The 22,028-nt window shown below is 43.2% G+C and overlaps 2 protein-coding genes across 2 annotated transcripts; both read right to left on the bottom strand.

Annotated features, from left to right (window-relative positions):
* Positions 1–741: 741 nt before the first annotated feature.
* Positions 742–11,331, bottom strand: LOC132459905 (segmentation protein fushi tarazu-like). Its single transcript, XM_060054775.1, is given in 4 exon segments — positions 742–6,530; positions 6,533–6,602; positions 6,605–6,638; positions 10,318–11,331. Coding segments are annotated over 4 exon segments (741 nt in total). The 5' UTR covers positions 10,866–11,331; the 3' UTR covers positions 742–6,441.
* Positions 11,332–19,049: 7,718 nt separating this feature from the next.
* Positions 19,050–22,015, bottom strand: LOC132459897 (homeobox protein HOX3-like). Its single transcript, XM_060054763.1, has 2 exons — positions 21,878–22,015; positions 19,050–20,681 (listed from the first exon to the last, which is right to left on the bottom strand). Exons 1-2 carry the CDS (start codon positions 22,013–22,015, stop codon positions 19,956–19,958), a joined length of 864 nt encoding a protein of 287 aa, XP_059910746.1. The 3' UTR covers positions 19,050–19,955.
* Between the last annotated feature and the right edge of the window lie 13 nt (positions 22,016–22,028).

The raw sequence follows: 22,028 nt of genomic DNA, 5'->3' as shown, positions 1-22,028 counted from the left end.
AACAAAAAGCAATTATGTTGGGCAGCTGCCGCCAGGGAGCAGGTAATCACCGCGCCGTGTGGACAGCTTCATTCTAAACACGTACTAAAAGCATCGTTAATCATCCTCCTCTGACGCCTCACCCTGGTCACGTGACACGCCGCCGCTGATGAGCTGGGGAGGGCAGGGGAGGGGTGTGGGTGGGAAGGGGTGAGGGGGTGAGGGGGGGGAGGGATCCAATTGGCTCCTTGCACAAGATGCCTTTCTAGAGGTTGGCCATTCAGCGCAGATGACCCGCCAATGACCTTGCATGACTTGACCTTGAGGTGACTCCCTCTCTCTCTCTCTCTCTCTCTCTCTCTCTCTGCTTGTCTCCCTCCCTCTCTCTCCTTCTCTCTCACCCTCATATCTGTTGGAGAGCAAAAGCAGGCAGAGATTTAGGGGGGGTGTGTGGGGGGGGGGCAAGATGAATGATACAGGAGGGAGAAGAGACCATAGGTAGAGAGACAGCAATAGTGAGAGAGAGGGAGGGAGGGAGAGAGAGAGAGAGAGAGAGAGAGAGAGAGAGAGAGAGAGAGAGAGAGAGAGAGAGAGAGAGAGAGAGAGAGAGAGAGAATATAAAATATGGTGTGAGGTTTTGATTGAGTACCTGGGGTTCGGTTCTGCATAAGGCTGATGAAATGTGTTTTTATAGCAGCACTGCAGTGCTTGATGGCCGTTTCATCCCTTTAACCCTCATTCTCACTGTATTTTACTGCTCGCCCTCTCTCCGCTCGGCCTCCTTCTCTACCTTTCATTCCCTGACATTGAATGGGTCCACAGTTTATTTCAACGCAATCTGAATAACAACAAACATGTTTATTGATCTTTTTTAATGTGACCATTTTATTAGTAATTATGAATTCAAAAACAATGCAGTCTTCATATGATTAACTGGGATCAAATATGTATTGGTGCAGTCGTGTCCATTTGGCAGGATGTGATGGACACGTGAAAGCCAATCGTTTACCTTTGGAATGACACACAAGATGGCGCTGACAGAGGGAACTTCACGGAGCGTTCTTCCATTTTCCGAGCGGCTTGCCGACTGACAGATGATGCACAAAGACATATCTGAAAGACAGACAGCCAATATACTGAAACCCCATCCATCCTGGGTCCTCCTCTGCCTCCTCTGCCTCCCCCGTTGCACTCACTCCCTGGCCCCGCCCATCCACCCAGATCTCTCCCTCTCCCTCTCTCTCTCTCTCTCTCTCTCTCTCCCCCCCATATGTCTATGAACCTGTCACTATGGCAACCTCACCCTGGGGGCATGGAAGGAGGGGCGTGTTCTTGTTCAGACAAATAAGCATCACAGGGTTCATTTACGGCGGTTTGTTTAGACTTTCTAATATGCTGATGAGAGGTCAGATGTGTGTACTGGCGCACGTGTTTAAACAGAGCCCTGTTTGTATATGCTGGAGTCTATTCACTCGGTCCTGTCACTGCATGCGTTGTGGGGCATATGTGGCCTAGCTGCTCTCTTCTTACGCCGATTGAAAACAATACAACAAGCATGTTTAATAAATCGCGCAATCAAAACAAATATTGATTATATTTTTTTGTCCTCACCTAAGGTTGTGTTACGTGATGCATGCGTTACCAAAAAAAACATCTGCATGAACAAAGGGGCCAGTGCAGGGCTTTCTACCGAGGGCACGATGATGAATGTTTGATTATCGTCGGATCCCCGAGACGCTATCAGCATACCCTCATGGCCTTACTGTTTTGCTTGTGTGCAACTTTTGAAAGGGCAAATTCCTACTGCAAGAGCAGACCCGCGCACCGGAGAGGTCAGCGTGGCTCCCTGCACAATCAGTGGTGAAGGAAGGCCACCTTGGCTGGATCCACTGATTCTGCATGATTCCAGGTGAGCTGTGGGCGGTGTGACACCTCCCTGCACCCCCCCTCTGGCTCCCGTTCATCCTCTCCTTCAGGGAGCACCGGTGGTTGCAAAAAAAACGAAAAGCGTTAAACAAAAATGGAGGGAATTTTCCTATGCAACAGACGTGCAACCTTGACACAGTTTCACCTCTGCATGCACCCACACTTGCTCCACCTCCTTTGCTCCTCCTCCTCCTCTCTCCTCCCTCCCCTCACTCCCTCCCTACAAGACCTTACATTAACTCTCAAAGGCTTCCCCTTCCCCCCTCTTTGAAGAGCCTTTTTTCCTTTGCAGCCAGAAGTGCTGAGTGCTGCTGTTTGCTGCGTGGTTTCGCTGAGTCTGGAAACTGTCCCCAACATGAGCTCCCTGGAGGGGAGGGAATAGAAGAAGGACTGAATTAGTCTCCACATTGTTTAGTGTAGCTAGCCCATGTCAGTGTGTGTTATGTATGTGTGTGTGTGTGTGTGTGTGTATGTGTCGGAGAGCAAACATGCATGCATGCATGTTTGCATCTGTGTGTTTGTGTATTTCTACGCCTGTGTGAGTGCAAAAACAATTATTCAAATATGTGCTTTGTATCTTTCTAAGTGCTTTTTTGATAGCAACTAAGATACAAAACACTAATTTGCATAACTCTACAGGGCATAAAAATATGCATGCAAAACACATACGCACACACACACACACACACACACACACACACACACACACACACACACACACACACACACACACACACCACACACACACACACACACACACACACACACACACACACACACACACACACTTACCCAAATGACACTCAGGAACACACTCACACACCTCAAACACAGATGCAAAAACACGACCAGAAGCAAACACACACTATCTTTGACTTGTGCACATGCAAACCCACAATGGTACTTAAGAAGGCTCTTTGAATCATTTCAGAACATGTTTGGTAGTCAAATGGCAAAATAAGAAAGCAGAAAGTAATTGTGCATGAAAGTCATGGCAGGCAAGGAAATACAGTAAAATCAGAGGAGAGCTTGCATGAGAGAGTGAGCTTAGCGAGGGAGAGAGAGACACACACACACACAGAGAAAGACAAGGAGACAGAGTTAGATACAGAAAGAGAGACATAGACAGCAATAGAGCAGAGACAGATACGGAGACAGAAACAGAGACAGACACAGAGACAGAGACGGAGACACGGACAGAGAGAGAGACAGAGACATTTCGAGCAGGGATACCGTAGTATGCACAGCTGTGCCACAACAACCAAGCATGCTTGGTCCGTGAAGCACTATCTATATAAGTGCTTCACGTGGAGTTTTGAACAGCTTAAGTTGATAGATTGATTTAATCCCCCCCCCCCGCACTCTGGTGAAGATATTACATGCATATTATGCATAAGTTAATTCTAGGTCAACTTAGTATTAATTAGAATGAGCTCAAGAGCGAAGCACTTAGAAATAAAAGATAGTATTAAATAGGAGATATTCAGTGAGATGTATAATTTGTTCTGTTCTTCAGAAAACAGCTGTCCAACAAGTATCCAATGTGAGACAGCAAAGTCGAAATTATTCAAACTAACTGCGATCAGTGTCTATTATTGTTTTCTAAATACCTTGGCAGATAATGGAAACATAGAATCACATATAGCGTACTTTCACCACAGAACCTTCAATGTCATGAGGCATGTGTCTTCAGAAAAGGGTGAGTAAGAGAGTGTGGACTGATCTGGGTGGATCTCACTCTGAACACTTTCAAACTATCATTTAACAAACCATGCAATGCCCCCTCATCCATTGCAAGGCAATTGTTGAACCTGATGACGAAGTAAGAGATAATAGGTCACCCAAAACTTTCTTAAACCCTTTGCTTTTCACATTGTTTTTTTTTTTGTATAGCCCTATGTATGCAAGTAAACGTATATAAAGCATTACAACTCATTGTCAGGTATTAAACGTGTGTGTGTGTGGGGTTGTGTGTGTTCCTGTTTTGATTACTATTGGATTATAGTACCATCATAAAACTGGGATTGCCTTAATCCTCCAGCACTAAATGGCTGTAGACCATAATATTTATATCCTGGAAATAAATGGTGTCCTTTAGTTGCTTTTTATTTTGTTGAGACAAATCCATGTGGCTTCATTTCTTCGAAGTGCAAAAAGAAGTACAAAGGTAGAGAAGAGAGCTTAATTCAAGCCAGAAAAAGGATGCTTGTTTTTACTGAAGTACTTAAACTTGGCAAATGAACAAGCTGCATCTTACTGAGAGGGCCTACAAAAGGATGATCAGAGGTCTGAATGCAGCCTCACAGCAATCTGCATAAGCAAGGCACTAAACCTCACTATCTTAACTTTTTAAAGTTTCTCCCGAGATACACCAGTGCTGGTGAGAAATAGCCGTCTTAAATTAATTTGTATATTTGACTATGTAATTAATTTTGTATTCTTCATAATATCCCCACATGTATCAATGGTGTGATTAAAAATAAGTCTTATTCCTATGAGAGTGTATACAATTTATAAAATCAGTCACTAACCGTATTTTTTCCTCTCTTTATTAAAAAAATGTGTAAAATCAGGTTATCTCCAGATGGAGGAAAAGGCAAATACACAACCTCCGAATCTAGCTGGACTAAATATTATAGTCCTCCTTATATCCACACAAAATAATTCTGCTCGTCGGGGCGGGGGGGGGGGGGGGGGGGGGGATATAATAAAAATTTCACTAGGTCACATGAACGGCGAATCGTTGCGTTAGGAGCGCTGACCGAGTAACATCGTGCCTAGACAAGACAGAGGTCAGGAGGTTAGAGGTGAACTGTGGTTTAACTTCATGCATTAGTTTAACCATAGCGACCAACTGTCCACTATCGTTTCCTACACACGTAGCATTAAGGTCATTGTCATTGTTATTATGATCGTAACCATTATTATAAATATTAGTATTAGCCTGTTAGATAGCCTACGGTATTATTATATTGTTATCGTCCATAATTATTATTATCGGATTGTTTGTTTAATCCTCCTTACTTATCTTAAGTATATTGTCAAAACAAAAAAACAGAAAAACGTGGATGCAACTTTTACAAGGGTTGTATGCATATACAAATGCACCCAACGTAGTTATTAAAAAAACTTTCAAAATACATTAAACGTGAAATGCTTAATGGAAAAATACCATATGAAGTTACATAGAATGCAAACGAGGTTTGAATTATATTGTTACAATTGACATTTACCTGGTGGATCCACATAAGGCTGCGATATGATAGCTGTAGGCCTATTTAACGGCTCAGCTCAAAGTCATATTCCTTTATTGAGATGTGGATCTGAGATGAAAACGTTAAGTTGATGCAGCTGCCGTTTGATATGCTACAAAATGGCATTGGAAGCTTTTATTGTCCGATCTACATATTGAATGTTGAAGCCAAATTAAAAAAAATCAAATAGAGCTATAAAGAAGCAGCAATTCCATTCGAGATGTTTCCTCAGCCCATTAATATGCACTTAGAGATTAATGCAAAAGCTTGCACATAAAAAGATGAAGAGAATCTGAGGCGAAGGGTTCACCGCGGATCAATGCTCTTTAATACCTGCGCTCAATAAATCTATCAGTCACATGCCGAATTGTAATACTTTATCTGACGGGTTGATAATCCAACCATTAGGCACAGGAAAGGGGAACGAATAAAATGGATAAATACAGTAATAGATTAAATATTACAACTCCTTAGCTTGCAAACTCCGAATGCCTGAATACTTCCACGTGCTTTGTAATTATGGCTGCAACTCGCAGGATATATAACTATAGGCCTATATAACTCTAAAGTGATGTGCATCCCATTAATAATAACGTAACGAGGTAAGAATGTTTGAGTGAACGACTTCTGCTCTACGAGAGAGTGTGCAGAGAATGGAGAGAATTCAACAGGACGCCATAGCGATTCAGTCAAAAGCAAGAAAATAGGGGTTTTAGCCTAAGCGATTTCAGAGATTGAAAAAGCAAAACTGCACAAAGCAGTCACAGTGATAACTCTTTAAAAAAGTAAAATAAATACAGTCCATTCCAAATAAATACATATATTTAAATTAGACATATGAAACGCATTTCGCATTTCTAAAAAAAAAAATATTTTTAAGCTATTAAACATATAAATATATTAAGGGGAAATATAGGCCTGCCTATACCATCACAATTTCATGGACAATTTAAGTTAGTTTGTTTCCCCATTTCCATGGTGCAGGCTCGATAAGCGGAAGATTTTCGGACTTGTATTTTAATATGCAAATAGTCTCAAAGCATCGAGAAGTCCGTCCGCGGCCCTGGAGAAGGTTCTGGCGTTTTCCTCCTGGCTCGCCTTGTGTTTACAAACTTTCCATGTGGCGATACGAAGCCTCTCCGAGCGGACCAATCAGAGGCCTAATTACACCGGAGGCGGACGAGACGAGGCGTGTGACGAGGCTGGCGTCCTCGGGCCGGGTCGAGAGTTTTGGGGGCAGGTGTTTTGAGGAGACGGCTCAGGAGAGGGGCAGGTGTCCAGACTAATAGATCCCAGCCGCGGGGCCCGCCAGTCGCAACAGCCTGTTTTTCAGTAATTTCTTCAGCTTCATGAGCCCGTTCTGAAACCAAACTTCACCTGCGTCTCACTTAGCTGCAGGGCGCCGGCGACCTCCCCGCGCCGGCAACGGGTCAGGTACTGGTGTGGAGGTAGAACTTCTGCTCCAGCTCAGCCGACTGCCTGCCGATTAAGCTGGGCAGGCAGTCGGCCGTGTGCAGGGCCACGGCCATATTACATGAGCACTATCATCAGTAGCCTACTGAAGGCCGAGCCAACAATACTCACCCCGCTGGTCACGTGCCTTCTGGCTGAAAGACAAGGCGTTACAATAAATCTATCAGGAAGATCGATGGGCTTACTCACAACACAAACGCAGACCTTTTTCAATTAAACCATCTGCAATACTAATAGAGTATGAATATAAAAACAGTCAAATCAAGGCTTCAACTAAGATCTTCAATTTATTTAACATAATTCAGCTGAAATGTGTAAGCCTAAAATAGGAATTAATTAATTAACTCAATAAATTAATCGATTGGATAGGCTACAAGGTTTCCTGTTTAAAAACACTTTGTCTAAGATTTGGAGTTCAACAAGCGATGCACATTAAAGGACAATTCCGGTATTTTGAACATTGAGCCCCCTTTCTGGTTTGTCTAGGATGAAATAGAGTGGTTAAAGGCACCCAGTGCAACTTTATGTAAACATTCAATGAAAAATAAACATTCAATTTCTAGTCTTTTTTACACGTAGTAAGTTTCAATAACTCCATACCATTATATATCGACATTCAAGGAGCAAAGATGAGACGTCGTTGTGTGGTGAGAACTGATAGAAAATCGTAAACAACAACAATCGCCGGTGGGGAGAAGCCATTTTTCCATTGACTGGAAGCCTGCTTTATTTATTGTAGGTTACAAAAAATAAAGAAAATGGCTGCATTGTTGTTGTTATCGATTTTGTATCAGTTCTCACCACACAACGACGTCTCATCTTTGCTGCTTAAATGTCGGTATGTAATGGTATGGAGTTATTGAAACTTACTACGTGTAAAAAAGACTAGAAATTGAATGTTTATTTTTAAGCCTCGAAAGTTGCACTGGGTGCCTTTAACACCGAAATTTTGAATATTGGTCCCGTCTCGAGTATTTGGTTAATTTCGAATCGCCCCTTCCTGCTTCACAATGGCTGGCTATGGCCATTCAAAAACACCCCTGAACGTTCCTTTTCAGAAATGTGAAACTCAACGAGTGGTTAGTGGTGTTCAAGTATCGTAGCGAAATACAATTTCTGTCTTGTATTATTTGGCTTTTTGTAAATGAAACGGATACCGGAACCGGAAACGGAAAGGGGGTTGCTTGTAGTCTTTTCGCTCGGTTCTCCGTATCAACAGTAGGGCTAGAAACAAGCGAAAAGACTACAAGCACCCCCCCTTTCGGTGTTAACCACTCTATCTCATCCTAGACAAACCAGAAAGGGGGCTCAATGTTCAAAATACCGGAATTGTCCCTTAACTATACTACAGCATATTGGAGCTGTGACACAGCACATATGGGTTAGAACTACACTAACATGATCAGCTGTTGTGGATGGGGTGTGGATGTACATTATATAGGAAAGAAAATAAATAAAGAGAAAATAATAAATCTAACAAATACAAACTTATATCATTCACTGTTCCCAGCCCATTAGAGAATGGATAAAAAAAAAAATCATGTGATAGTGTGTGACTTTGGGCCTTTCTCTGTCATTGGCGGCTTAACATTTGCCAAACTTTCCTCCAGGCCTTTGACGTCTCAATAGGAGTGGATATCTCCACATATTTATCCGTCCTTCTCTCAGGCTTCTGGTTGCACATTAAATACTCATCCAGTGTGGAGAGAGACTGAGGGTGGGGTGCTGCCTTGGCATCTGGTGCCAGACGGGTGGCGGGCTGTCAGATGGCCTCGGGACCCCAGAACCTGAACCCCAGCGTAATGGAGTCACAACCGCCAGGTGGGATGAGAGAAAAAACGAAAAATATAAATAAAGTCTCCCACCAGGAGCCGTGGAGAAGAAGGTTAACCGGCCTCTAGCCACTCTGAAAACACCCCCAGCAGATTGAAAGGTCAGCTGATAGGATAAATGTCCACATTGGTGTTTTTAAGAAAATGAGTGTCAAGGTTAGCTAGTGGAGGAATGGCGGTGCAATGAGAAGAAACCAACAGTGTGTAATTAAGCACCGTGGCTTTCAAGGAGAGCAAATCACATGCGCATTCTGATTTATGACTCCAAAGATAATAGAATCGAGGGCGGCCAGAAGGCATAAAAGAATCAAACTAAATATTTGAGGAATGACTTGCACGCTTAAAAATAGCCAGCCCACAAAAGGGGCTATGGCAGGGGCCTTCCGAGCCGTGGAGAGGAAGAAGAAAGAGGGAAAGATCGATACACATTGCCTCAGTCATCTGGGCATCCAGCCCACAGTAATTCAGGTGCTGTCAAAGCATAATTGAAGAATGACGCACTGGGAGTATATACAGCAGCCACCCGATCAGGTTAGAGAAGGGGTCTGTGAAGGGCTTTCCAAACGCAATGGGAATACGGGGCAGACCGCCTTGCACTCATATTAATACACACCGCCAGAGAAAGGGGGTGTTCATGAGTGGTACTTTTATACTGCACACAGCTAATGCTGCTTTTGAGGTATTAGGAGTAAAGATGTTGAAGTCCTCACAAGTTTGTGAATGGGATTCTGGGTGTGTTTGCTATTGACCTAGAAGTTTTCTGAAAGCTGTGTGTTCATCTTCTTTGACTCATTTGACATGGGAACATTAGAACATATGCTCAATCAAATAATAATGCACAGCCAAAGCAGATATAGACTTAGGCCTACTGAAAACCTGCTCAAATGCAAGTGCCCAATCAGTGCTACTATTTGTGAGCAAGAAGGCATCTGAGGAGCTGAAGGACTGAATGGTAACTTTCCAGTGCCAAGGATGATTTGGGGAAGCCATTTGAATCAAGTTGTGAGGGTATTTCTCATACTGCTTACAGTCTGGAATTAAAGTAAAGCTGTGCCAGGAGTTAGCAGTCAGGCCCATGATGGGTATGGACAGCAATTATGTTAAAAAGGTGGACACATCTGAATGTGCTGGGAACTGAAATCGATAGACAAGGCTTTCATTACAAACAGACAACTGATCAATACTCATGGGGATCACTCGAGCTTGCAAGAATAAGTTTTACTCAACTTCATGTGGAGCTCGATTGGCGAGATCTTGCATTATTCAGCACCGCTGAATAATGTTAGTATCAGTTAGTATCAGTGAAGGAGTAAACGATCTATATTTGTGTCCTTAGTAAACCAGCTATACTTGCTACAGTAGCCCACTGGAGAGAGCTAGCGCCGTCCCGATTTGACTATTTCTTCAATCACAGCAGGAGGAGGAGCAATAATAAAAGTAGACTCTTCATATGTGTGTGTGTGTGTGTGTGGGGGGGGGGTTCTGACTGTTTATATGTTGTGGAAATGTTGTATATACTGCACGGCTAGGGAAACTGTTCAGAATAACTTCTGCTCTAAAATAAATTGAATTAGTTTGTAGTTTGGGTTAAGGATGATAAAAGGTAGCCAGCATGCTGACGCAAGAAACACGTCAGCTTCTGAGCTTGCAGATAACACTAAGAACACATGCAACCTCCTCCGAGGTGAAATCACAGCACAATCCTTTACATTTAAGGGGTACCTAAATGTATGTAGGCCAAGCCTCCGTTACGTATGCAAGAGTTGATCATTCAAATCAGATACTTCCATTCGGGATATTTATTGCAGCACTGGCCAACTTTTATAACAAACTTACCCGTTCAATGTGGTCCTCATTTCACCTCCATACACTCGTAATTTTGTCTCCTTTCATACTCATCCTCTATGTCACACCTGGAATCCGAGACGGCAGAGTCCTCCAGGTGAGCGACGTGGAAGTCAGGCCCGTCTTGAGAGTAGTTTTGAATATGTTCGTCCAGTGACCCAAAACCCGAGCGCACCTCGTTGTGTGCCCTGGACGCGCAGCAGCGAAGTCGCGGAGAGTCCTGCCCCTGAGATCTGGAGACCCGCGGGGAGGAGAGGGGCCAGGCGGTCGGGGGCGGTGGAGAGCTGTCCTGAAACGGGTACAGAGTCAACGTCTCCTCTCCACAATCACAGTTAGACGCTGTTGACCGCTGGCGATGTGATAAAAATCCCGAGGCCCATGGTCCTTGTGCACCACAAGTCCTGCAGGCAGGCAGGTCCCCGTGCACGACCTCTTTGGACTGGTAGCAGCCGTTGGAAAGAGGGCTACTCTCTACTACGCCTCGATAGGAAGTCATTATCCCCCTCTCCCCTTCATAATCATTGGGCAAGGTTTTAGTTCGTGGCCGGCCTCCCATGCATCGAGTAACGCATTGTCAGGAGGTTAGAGACCATGGGGACATTCCTTCTGGAGGAGAACACACAATTCCTGATTGATAGAGATGACGTGCCCTCGTGGTCTTGGCCAATAGCCGGACCTCGCAGCCATCAGTAGAGACAACGCTCATTAGGCCACTGATTGAAGAAGTTTTAAACTCAGGGAAATCAGTTGAAAACGAGGGCGCCCTGCCGCTGAGAGTTACCTCACTTTTGCAGGCTGTTACCGTTGGGAAGAATGCGTTGTGTCTAAAAACCAAAAGTGCAGCTGGGAACAGTTTGTCAAAACAAATATGCGTTTCATTTCTGTGATGCCTTTTGGTTTTCAAACGACTGTTGTATCAACATTTGCCCCCAAAAATAATTTCATTAAAAAAGAAAGTATTAAAACTAGGGCTGTATTTATGTAGTTAATGGTTTATGCAAATTGGCAAAGACATCTTGAAAACCCGGGGCCCTGTTTAGTAGAGGCTTGGGCCACGTGAAAGGCACACTTAATGGGGTCAGAGGTCATGACAGCTGGTATTTAGAGTTTCAGTGGCAGCAGATTTGTAATTAGCCTCGGACAAATACTAAATGACTTTGAGGTGAGATCAAGAAGTTTAGCTGACAGACTGACAGGACATTTTCATTTTAAAGTAAAGTCTAAACACCGTCAAGCAAACTTCTTTAGTTTAGTTTTTATTTTCCAAATACAGAACCAAAACAATCAACACACATTGTATATACTTTTTTTTACATAAATATTGTAACTTCATAAATATATGGTAATATAAATAAGTTATTCACAAAATAATAAAGCTTTTTTGTTTTTATCCCACAATAATTAATTCATGGTGTTAGATTGTTGACCAAATCCATCATGGCAGTAATTGTTTCTCTCATTCCATTTTTTAATTGGATAACATATTATGTCTAGCGGTATATTATGAATACAGCACAAATTACTTCTCAGATATTTTCAAAATATCTGTTAAGTTTTTAGGGGGAGATCTTTGTGTTTGGTGACCTACTTTTGTTGCTTTCACAATTAACTATGTTCCACTTAAATGTATCTTATCTAGAGAGAAAATTAAAGAGAGATATATTTTTGAGCCAATTGGACCTACACAGTGAACACTGTGCCCCCCTGAGCAGGGAATCCTATGGAGTCAAACACAATGGGGTAGTATGAGTATTAATCCGATAGCTTTTTCATAAATCTCTGTCACAAAAGGTAAGTTTTCATGTCGTGTGGCTGGTGTTGGTTTCCTAAAAGATAGCAATAGTATTATGATTATATTATTACATTATTTTTTAAATTGATAGTTAAATTGATACACATTTGAGATATTTCCAAATGTATAGCATCCTTAATTCATGAAATGAATTAAGGATGCTACAACCACAACAATAATAATAATGACAATGACATTATTAATACAAATATAACATAACATGAATGAAACAACAACTTTTTCATCCATATACAGTTTACCGATAGCCGCGCATATCTCATAAACACAGTCTTTTCCCGTGACCTTTATTCTAAACCATTTCCACATTCTCTTATAACTCTTCAGTAATTACAAAACAATTCTCTGTAATGAACAACTTCTAACTGAATTCTTACTACATAGAAATATGGTCCCAGCTGGGGAAGTTAATGGGATTCTACAGGCAGCGATGTGCTGAATGACTGAGTGCAATATATCCCTTCCCTCCATGCATTTGCATGGTACACATATCCATCTTGGTGTCAGCTCGGAGGTTACCCAGGGTTCACGCGCTACCTTGTTTCTTTCCTCTACACTCAATAAATAAATCTCTGCAGCTTTCTGTTTACTGCCTGAATATAAATTTGTTTGCAGTCGATCGAAGACCTGTGCAGAGGTATTAGAAATTGTATTTCTGTAATGGCTTTGAGCAGAAGGGAAAAGGGGGGAGGGGGGCATGGCGGTGGCAATGGGGGAGAGAAGGGGGATGCTGCAAGAAAAGGGAAAAAAGGAAAAGAGAAGAAAAACAGGTGTGAGCAATCTCTTCTTTCCCATATGCAAACGAAAATAAAATCACACACACACACACACACACACACACACACACACACACACACACACACACACACACACACACACACACACACACACACACACACACTCACATACATACACGCACACACACAGCAGCCCCCGCCTATTGCATCCCTCGGATGAATTCAAATTACATTTAAAACCAAGTCACCTTTTTATCTTGCAGGACAAGGATACCGATCTGTGTTTGTTTCTAGAAGGGCCATATGTTTGATTAGCATATTTTAAGTGTTTTCCACTTCACTGCCTTGTATCTTTTTAGCAACAGAAGTTATATTATCACATTTAAAATTACACGTGCAGGATTAGTCTTTCACTGGACAGCTTTTATCCCTTAAACTAATGAATTTGGCTGAGAAAGTTCTGGGAAAACGTACTTAGTGAAGCAAATAATCACTTTTTATGTTTAATGCATCTACAACCAAACTAAACGTTACCCCGCCAACCCCCCCCTCCCCCCACTCCCTCGCTCCCGTCTCTCTCTCTCCCGTCTCTCTCTCTCCCTCTATCTAAACACATTCCCGGTATGTTCCACATTCGGCAAATCCCAACTATGTCTATAGATCTTGACATGACCAAACCGTTGCAACACAAATGAGCCTCTCTCAACGGCAGCACGGCTGGACTCCACCCTTCACACAGGTCCACTTGAGAGCGGCTGCGGGCGTTCTGGATCATGTGAGCCCTGACAGTTACATTGTCCTCTCTGTTATGACGGGAGGTCAGGTAAACAGGCCAGTACTTGGGCGGTGGGTGTCAGCCGCAGTGAGAGCATTGAATGATATTAATTTGTTTGCTCGCGTGCTCTGATGTGTGTCAATAGAGGAGCGCAGGCCCCGGGATCGCCACGGTTGCGCGCAGATGATTTCCTTGGTTTGTATTGACCCCCCCCCTCGCCCCTGCTGACAGTGCTCTATAATAGCGCCATTGGCTGATGTTGACTGCGGACCCCCTCGCCTGAAGTTGTCAGCTCCCATTATTTGTCATCTCTCGTCCCCCCAGAAGAGCGGGAATTAACCAGCGCTAACAGACGCCACCCAAACCAGGGAGGTCACGGCTGGCTAATGCTGGGTGTGGCGGACGGGAAGGCGGTGGTCCTGGATTCTGTACACACAGAGGTCGGTACAAAAGGTATCACAAAGGTATGGTAATGATGTGTCGCTGGGTCTGGCCTATATAGGAACTGAAAGCGAGACACTGGCGGGAAAACGAGTGCACAGTTATCTTTAAGTGTGGCACATTGACCATTTGCGAGAAGGCCATCCGAGTGATTGATGGAGCGTGTCAGTGTATATCAAATATCGACGTTCCCTGTGAAAAATGAATGAATTGGGAGATGCGGTTTTGTTTAGATTGAGGCCCACACTGGATTCAGGGAATAACCTTTAAAAAAAAGGGTCCCTTTAGATATCTGGTGAAATTCAAATGATTGCCCTTGGTTCAGTGTTAAAATCTATTAAACCCGTCACAGTACAGTGCCCATGTTATTATACCATTAATCCGGCAGAAGCAGCGCGTGCAAATGGCCAGGGACATTTCAGATAGTACCGATGTGCACAGCCTATAAGTGTGTGACAGTGAAGCAATGGCTGCCACGGCGACCGCCGGTAGTATGGCAGCACTTCACCGGTTCTGGTCGGAGCCAGGAGGCTTTGAGTCGGCACAATCCCAGACATCATGACAACAGGCCATCAGTCATCTCTCCCCGAAGCTGCTGTGCACACTTTGGTGTTTCCTTACTGTGGGAAATGAGCGGGGTTAAACATGAAACAGGGGTGAATCACCGAACAAACACACGGCGGTAATGTGCAGCGTTGTTGTGCGTTGTAAGTGATGGACTGGTGCATGCCAGGGTTTTTGTTGTGAAGCTTTTAATAAAAAACGATTTACCGCATGAAATGTCTAGAAAATATAAACAATGCATTAAGCGGATATGAAAAGGGAAGTGGAATGTTGAACTAAAGCAGCGTCCTTTAGAATAAGGATGGGAGTAAGGGAATCCTTCCAAATGTAACCAGGGAAAAAGCCAACATCCCTGGTGGATGTAGCTGGTGTATTTAATAAATGCTTACTGTTATCATTGTGAAGCATGTTGAAACCCAGGATCAAGAAGGAAAATCCTCTCCTGATATTTTTCTCAAGGTTTCCTCTATTTCCACAATCAATTGTGTCAGAGTCTTCCATGGCTCTTTGAGGGTTGAGGGTTAAGGAATGTCGCTGCACTCCCCCTGAATGAGGGGAATCAATGTATCCTCCACGGGGTTCTTTTGGACACACACAGTCTCAGTTTCCTTCAGAAGTGTCCAGTTTGGTAACATCCATCGATTAGACGTTGCGTTATAAAGCCATTTGAACTTCAATTATTCTTTGCCGATCGATGATCATCAGCCATGTGGCATTTGCCAGGGAAAAAGGTATGATTACAGGTTAATTCATTCATCAGAGAGTTTTCACCTGAAGAGGAAGACTCCATCTCGTGACTGCTTCACTCGCTGCTCCTCTGGCGGTCGGACAGTTTCATCACCAACTTACCTTTTTTATGGTGCGGGATCGTTCTTAACTGGGAACCATTTAAAACGTCATTGATCTTGATAATGTGCTGCCGTAATACGACAGTAACAGTTGTATGAGATTCAGGGAGTCAAATTTCCAAGATGGATGAGTGCTAGCATGTGAGTGATAATCCATCCGCCGGAGTGATGCTGAGGCTCGGTTCCGCACCGTGTAGCAGACAAATAAATAAAAGCGTTAAAGGTGACACCAGAAATTGATACTTAACAATCATCAAGCACCTGGCGAGATGGGGCGCTGCCGAGGCAACGCTGGGGGATATCAGCGGAGGAGACTCAGGTGTTAATGATGATGATTGTCAGAATTTGCTTAAAGCCATGATTTAAATCATCAGGTTTTTTTTTAATCTGCCAAAAAGTCTGGAACTATGGCTTTTGTGTTTTTGATCAGACTTTATTTAGTATGTATTATTCTGCAAAAACGTTGGGGAGGTATTCCAACAAAATGCATATTTAATTTAATAGATTTTATTCAGACTGATTTGATTTTCCATTTCCTCTTAATGGAGGAGATCACCTCAGTCTCTGCCCATATAAGGGTTTCCATGTTCCTCACCTTTCCAGAATAATGGGAATATCCATAGGGGCACATTGTATTCCTTTAGCTATGTTAAATGTCACCACTGTCGTATTCTCTTAAAATGGTTTGTTGCCTTTTATGTATTTTTCAATGTGTTACCTAGACATAGGCTGTTTCAAAGCGGTAGAGAAATAGTAGCTAAACACTCATTTGAAATGTTTAGAATATTTCCACCATGTAGTACCTGACATATTTACTTAGGTGGGCGGTGAGCTTCACATTCAGTTATGAGCCAGAAGGGCGTTCTTAGTGTACAAAGAGGGTGTTTTTACAGTCGTTGCATTGGAGGCACAGCTGGATAGTTATACGAACCCTCCTCGATCTGTTTCGCAACAGCTGCAGCTGGGCAGTGCAGCCATGTAAGGGATATGGAGAAGACATTTCTGGAGAAGAGATCCAGCGGGACAACCAAGGCACTTATATTGGCGTAACAGTGGTGGTTGTGTTTCACATGACATGCTATGGATTCTCTCAACACTCTCTGGTGTGCACTTTCTGTCCTTAACCTGGAGACAAACAACTTCATAGATGTGCCTTTATAATGGATGTAAATAAATCTGCTTGTGTGACAACCCTGCGTGTGTGTGTCTGCATGTTTGTCTACGTCTTTGCGTGTGTGTATACGTGTATGTGTGTGTGGGGAGGGGTGGAATATGTGTATGTTTGCTTATGTGTGTGCATATGCGAAAGTGTGTGGGGAAAGGGTAAATGGAACATAATAACATTTGAGGGGGCCTAATCTGACATCTAACGTGATGTTAAAATGAAAGCAGAATATTCACCTTGCTTTGGGGGCCCCCAGGGATCCCCCTGAGACACACAGAGAGTTACGGCCTCTCCAGGCTTGTTGGGTCTGGGAGGGGAGTGTGGAGGGCAGCTAGAGGTAAAGGTTCTGTCCAGCCTCCCAAGACGCCATCACCACCATAAATCAAAATAAGGCAGATTGAAGGAATGCTAGGAATCCCAGACTGTCTTCCTGTTGCTCAGGATTTCAGTTCTGTTCTGTCTCTCTCCGTCTCTCTCTCAGTCTCTCTCTCTATCTCTCTCTCTGTCTCTGTCTGTGTGTCTCTCTCTCTCTCTCTCTCTCGCTCTCTCTCTCTCTCTCTCTCTCTCTCTCTCTCTCTCTCTCTCTCTCTCTCTCTCTCTCTCTCTCTCTCCCTCTCTCTCAGCCCCCCCCCCCACTCTCTCTCTCTCTCTCTCTCTCTCTCTCTCTCTCTCTCTCTCTCTCTCTCTCTCTCTCTCTCTCTCTCTCTCTCTCTCTCTCTCTCTCTCTCTCTCTCTCTGTCTCTGTCTCTAACTCTCTCTCTCTCTCTTTCTCTCCGGCCTCCGTTCCCTGTCTCCTTTCTCATTTTCTCTTATTTTCTCATTTATTTGCAGTGCGGCAATGGCTTTTGTTAATATCCCTCTCTCTTGCTCTCTCTATCTCTCCCCTTCTCTCCCCCTCTCTCCTCCCCCTCTCTGTCTCCTCATGTTTGCTATCTAATAATAAAGAACTGCGCTAACATCAATGCTGTAGCCTCCTCTGTTATGTAAAAGTAGTGTTGGCAGCGTTTCTATGTAAATCCTCCCTGCAGTGGTCTTGCACTGTACATACATAGTGTCAAGTTGTTACCACATAATAGTTGATCCAAATTAGCCAATAAACAACCCACAGCAGGAAGGCGGGCCGTTGCGTTCAAACACCATCGCTGAATGAAGCTTTGACTACACTCCCTCCATCTTGCTGTCAGAGGTTCCTGTCTGACAGCTCATTTACAAGTGAGCCGTTGATTTAAAGATGTCAGTGTGCCGACGATTCCTCTGGGTTTTGGTTTATTGATATGAAAGGCTTACATTATCAAGTGTGTGTTAGAATCTTGTGCTCCTAAATCTCTGTAATGAAAGTTATTGTCTGTCAGTGATATATATATATATATATATATATATATATATATATATATATATATATATATATATATATATATATATATATATATATATATATATATATATATATATGCAGTTGTTGGGACCCTAGAGAAACCATGACCTACTTCTGTCAAACACCAACATTATGTATCATGTGTGCAATTAAGATGACAATACCCTCAAATTAAAAATAATGAGGGGAAAACTAGAATGACCATGGAAGGTACCATGTTGATAAAAGGTTCGAGAGAAGCACAATGGATTCCGTTTTACAGTAAAATAGCATTCTCCATGATCCTTTAAGAAACATATGAGTCATTAGTGATACAACCGCTGTTGGCTCATGTGCAAGCTCTCTTAATCCATACTGCTAACATTCCCCCTGAGACAGAGAGACATAGAGACCGACAGAGAGATAGAGAGAGGGAGCAAAAGAGAGAGAGTGAGTGGGAGAGAGAGAGGCCAAGAGGGAGAGAGAGCGAGAGACAGCGAGAGAGAGAGAGAGAGAGAGAGAGAGAGAGAGAGAGAGAGAGAGAGAGAGAGAGAGAGAGACAGAGAGAGACAGAGAGAGAGACAGAGAGAGAGACAGAGAGAGAGAGAGAGAGAGAGAGAGACAGAGAGAGAGACAGAGAGAGAGAGAGAGAGAGAGAGACAGAGAGAGAGAGAGAGGCAAGCCCAAACTCGCAGCATTACATTTTGGCTCTTGAAAAAGCAAGCATTGGGAAAGAGGAGGAACGAGATCTTGTCATGCTGCCCAGTGGGTTTTGAGCTTGTGGTTGGACTTCTGGAAAGACTGCCTTGTCGGAATGATTAATGGCTGGGAAGTTAGAGCAGGAGCCAGGGAGAGGCTTGTGCGCTGAGAGTGTGCAACATGAATTCACAATATTACAGAGTTTCATTGAATCTAAAGAATCCCTAATTTGAATTGAGTGTCGACGCCCCATTGGGATACAATCCAGAACTGTTTAATCATAATCTACATGCTGGGGAAAGAATTGAACTGCAATTAAAAATGGAAAGAAAATAGTACACAAGAGCTTTTGCTTTCTCCAAACACATTTATTAAACGCAGACATGACATCTCATCTATCCAGAACACAATCCAGCACTGAATATTTAATGTCTTATATGATTCACTACAAATATGCTTATCTGATGTTAAAAATTCTTACACAAATTAGCCATTATTAATTTTCCATAATGCCCAAGTATAAAAATGCTCAAATGCATGACAGAATGTACTTGTTTTCCCCTGTTTTAGTGGATATACGTTTTCAAATGTAAACATTCATAGTGTGGACATGGCGGAGTCAAATATTGACTGAAGACATAAACAATATAAAAAGTAAAGGTTAAACAACACCATAGTTAACAGGCAAATGCCCGGAGCATTCATATGTATTTGCTGGTATCTAGATCTATGACTATCTATTTTTTTCTATTTCTAGATCCACAATCTTAAATCTCTCAAATGTCAGTAAAACAATAAATACATTCTAATCATAAACACATTCATGACCTGCCACATTGGAATAATAATATGATATTTTTTAGAGAAGGTAAATACAGAATTGTAATTTGAACAAAACAGTGTGCGTAGATCTTGTAAACAGCTAAAAACGCAACACATGACTACGGCACACATTACCCCCAGAATTAGACCCAGAGTCAACTTGTACCATGCAACCATATTCCACCACACAAATTACCTTACAAAAGTAGGAAACTGTAAAATCTGGAAGGGTTGTTTTGTTCAATGTGAAGAAAAGCTAAATACGTGTAACCACCAAGTAGAGCTAAATAGTGAGCTTTCACTGTCAGTCATTACAAATTAAAAACACAATTACTAATGCTTACAAGTGATCATAGTGCAACCTTAATATTCATACTGTAAATGTTATAGGATGGAATTTCATGTAACAAAGTCAACGTTACATCTCCTGGTCACATGTAGGTAAGGGAAGAGGGATCCAGAAGAATTGGATGTGAGTAAATGGAGGCTGGTAAATGGCTTGGCCCTGGGCCCCGTCTCTGGTCCCCGTGATGGCTGCTATCTACAGGGTACAACTGTGAACCGTCTGCAACAGATGGCGCCAGGCCGTCGAGAGGCGGCAAGTCTGCAGGGTTAACGGGACCGTAATAGCTGTTGATGGCATCGCTGTGCGCATCCAGCAGCGTCGGAGCGCTCTGATCATAATCCAGACACTGAGGCGGCAGCGGCGAGGACGACGACGACAATGCCCTGATAACTTGAGCGTCTGAAAAGGCCAGGTGGGCTGAACCCGAGGGGGCCACGCCGAGGGTAGGGCCTGTGCGCGTGGCCCAGCGCGGGCCCCCACCGGCGGCCCCTAGGTCCTTGCGCTCCTTCTTGAACCTCATCCTGCGGTTCTGGAACCAGATCTTGATCTGGCGGTCGGTGAGCCGCAGGCCGGTCGCCATGTCCAGCCTGCGTGTTCGGGAGAGGTAGGGGCTGAAGTGGAACTCCTTCTCCAGCTCCAGCAGCTGGCCGCTGCTGAAGGCTGTCCTCTCCCTCCGCAGGCCGCCTCCAGCCGCGCAGCCGGACTGGCCGGCGGGCGCAACGCCGACGACCGGCCCTGCTGGCAGCACACACGCAGAGAAACACACAGGAGGAAACGACACATTAAGTCTATCGTAAAGGGCTGAGGCTGGCTAAAGGATTTACACCGAGTGTACCCCGAGCTGGCTGCTGTAGTCGTCAACCAATAAGTGCAAGATAAAGTAGGCCCCTAAGCCCATGTGTATACAGTTATGTCTGAGACGGTGGTACAGGAGCAGGCTGTCTATCGCGTCAACTATTCAGGGAAAGTTACCTCCTAAAGAAACAGTCTGGGGGAAACATCTGACACCTCTACCGCTGTCTGACAGCCCACATTAATCACAGCTACACACGGAAGCAGACCTGTCAAAGCCCCATCTCAGTCACTTAAAAGGTACCTTGGGACCAACACTGAAAATAACCACTATTACAAATTCCATTTGATGTGTGTGTGAGTGATTATAGACTTGTGTTGATAGCAATATAGTTTACACTAGAGGGGTTAATGAATATTAAGTGAATGGGAACCTTATAAACGCGATCGTTAATCAACACAGCTGATCTTCACACTTACAAAGAAGGCTCTGAATTGGTGCACTTTGCTGAATTGTGCAATACCATATTTTCTAATTCTGTAGGTAAAGAATGTAGGTAACATAAAATAAACTGCAGAGTTTTATCCTCCAATTTGAGTCCTAACATGTCAATTCATCCACTCATGTGTTAATTATAACATGTAAAAAGTTATTTATCATCAACATTAACGTTTCCTGAAACGCATTTGCCTCCAATCCTTAAACTCTCGCTGTGGTGGAACCAATGTTTTTTGAAGGACAGGTTGCATATGTATTAAAAATAACTATATTTATTAATAAACGTTATATGCATTGATGAACGACACAGTGGCATACACAATGATTACAGATGTATCCATAGAATGGCAATTTAAAAACTGTAAACATCTATTACTATATTAAGAACTTTTTGCAGATTATTACATTGTCAGACAGCACTCTGATAGAAAGGCTGAGAGCAATGAAATATAATAGGGTGTTTGGTATGCTGCTGGTGATCATGTGTTTTACATGCAAGGATGCATAATTTATCCTTAACAAATTTCCAAAGTATACTATTATAACTATCAAAAAGATAATAATGAATAGGATGGGAAAAATGCATTATGAAAGGATATGAAAGCAGTTTATAAGATCATACAACTGTTAGGTAAATTTGCTTTTCTTAAAACAATATCTCTGAGAAACAAATGTGACAACAAGACAAAAAATAAATGTGGCTCTTTTTACCTGACCCTTTTGTGTCCGTTGCTCTCGGATTCATCCAGGGAAACATCAACTCTGAGCAGCAGATGGTAAATGGACTCCGACTCGTGCCCTTGGATCCGAGCTTGCCCATGCCATGACGTTGGACCACGGTGTCCAACGGGCATCTCAACTGTTGAG

This window comes from Gadus macrocephalus, chromosome 1 (assembly GCF_031168955.1).
Source record: "Gadus macrocephalus chromosome 1, ASM3116895v1".
NCBI classification, from domain to species: Eukaryota; Metazoa; Chordata; class Actinopteri; order Gadiformes; family Gadidae; genus Gadus; species Gadus macrocephalus.
The sequence above is the reverse complement of the archived record's forward strand: the minus strand, read 5'-3'. Positions and strand labels throughout refer to the sequence as shown.

What these genes read in the sequence shown, in the direction of transcription:
- LOC132459897 (XM_060054763.1), bottom strand. Translation starts at nt 22,015, where the DNA reads ATGCCCGTTGGACACCGTGGTCCAACGTCATGGCATGGGCAAGCTCGG. An exon ending in AGAGCAACGGACACAAAAGG is followed by an intron (nt 20,682 to 21,877) that starts GTCAGGTAAAAA and finishes TAAATCCTTTAG; the next exon opens with CCAGCCTCAGCCCTTTACGA.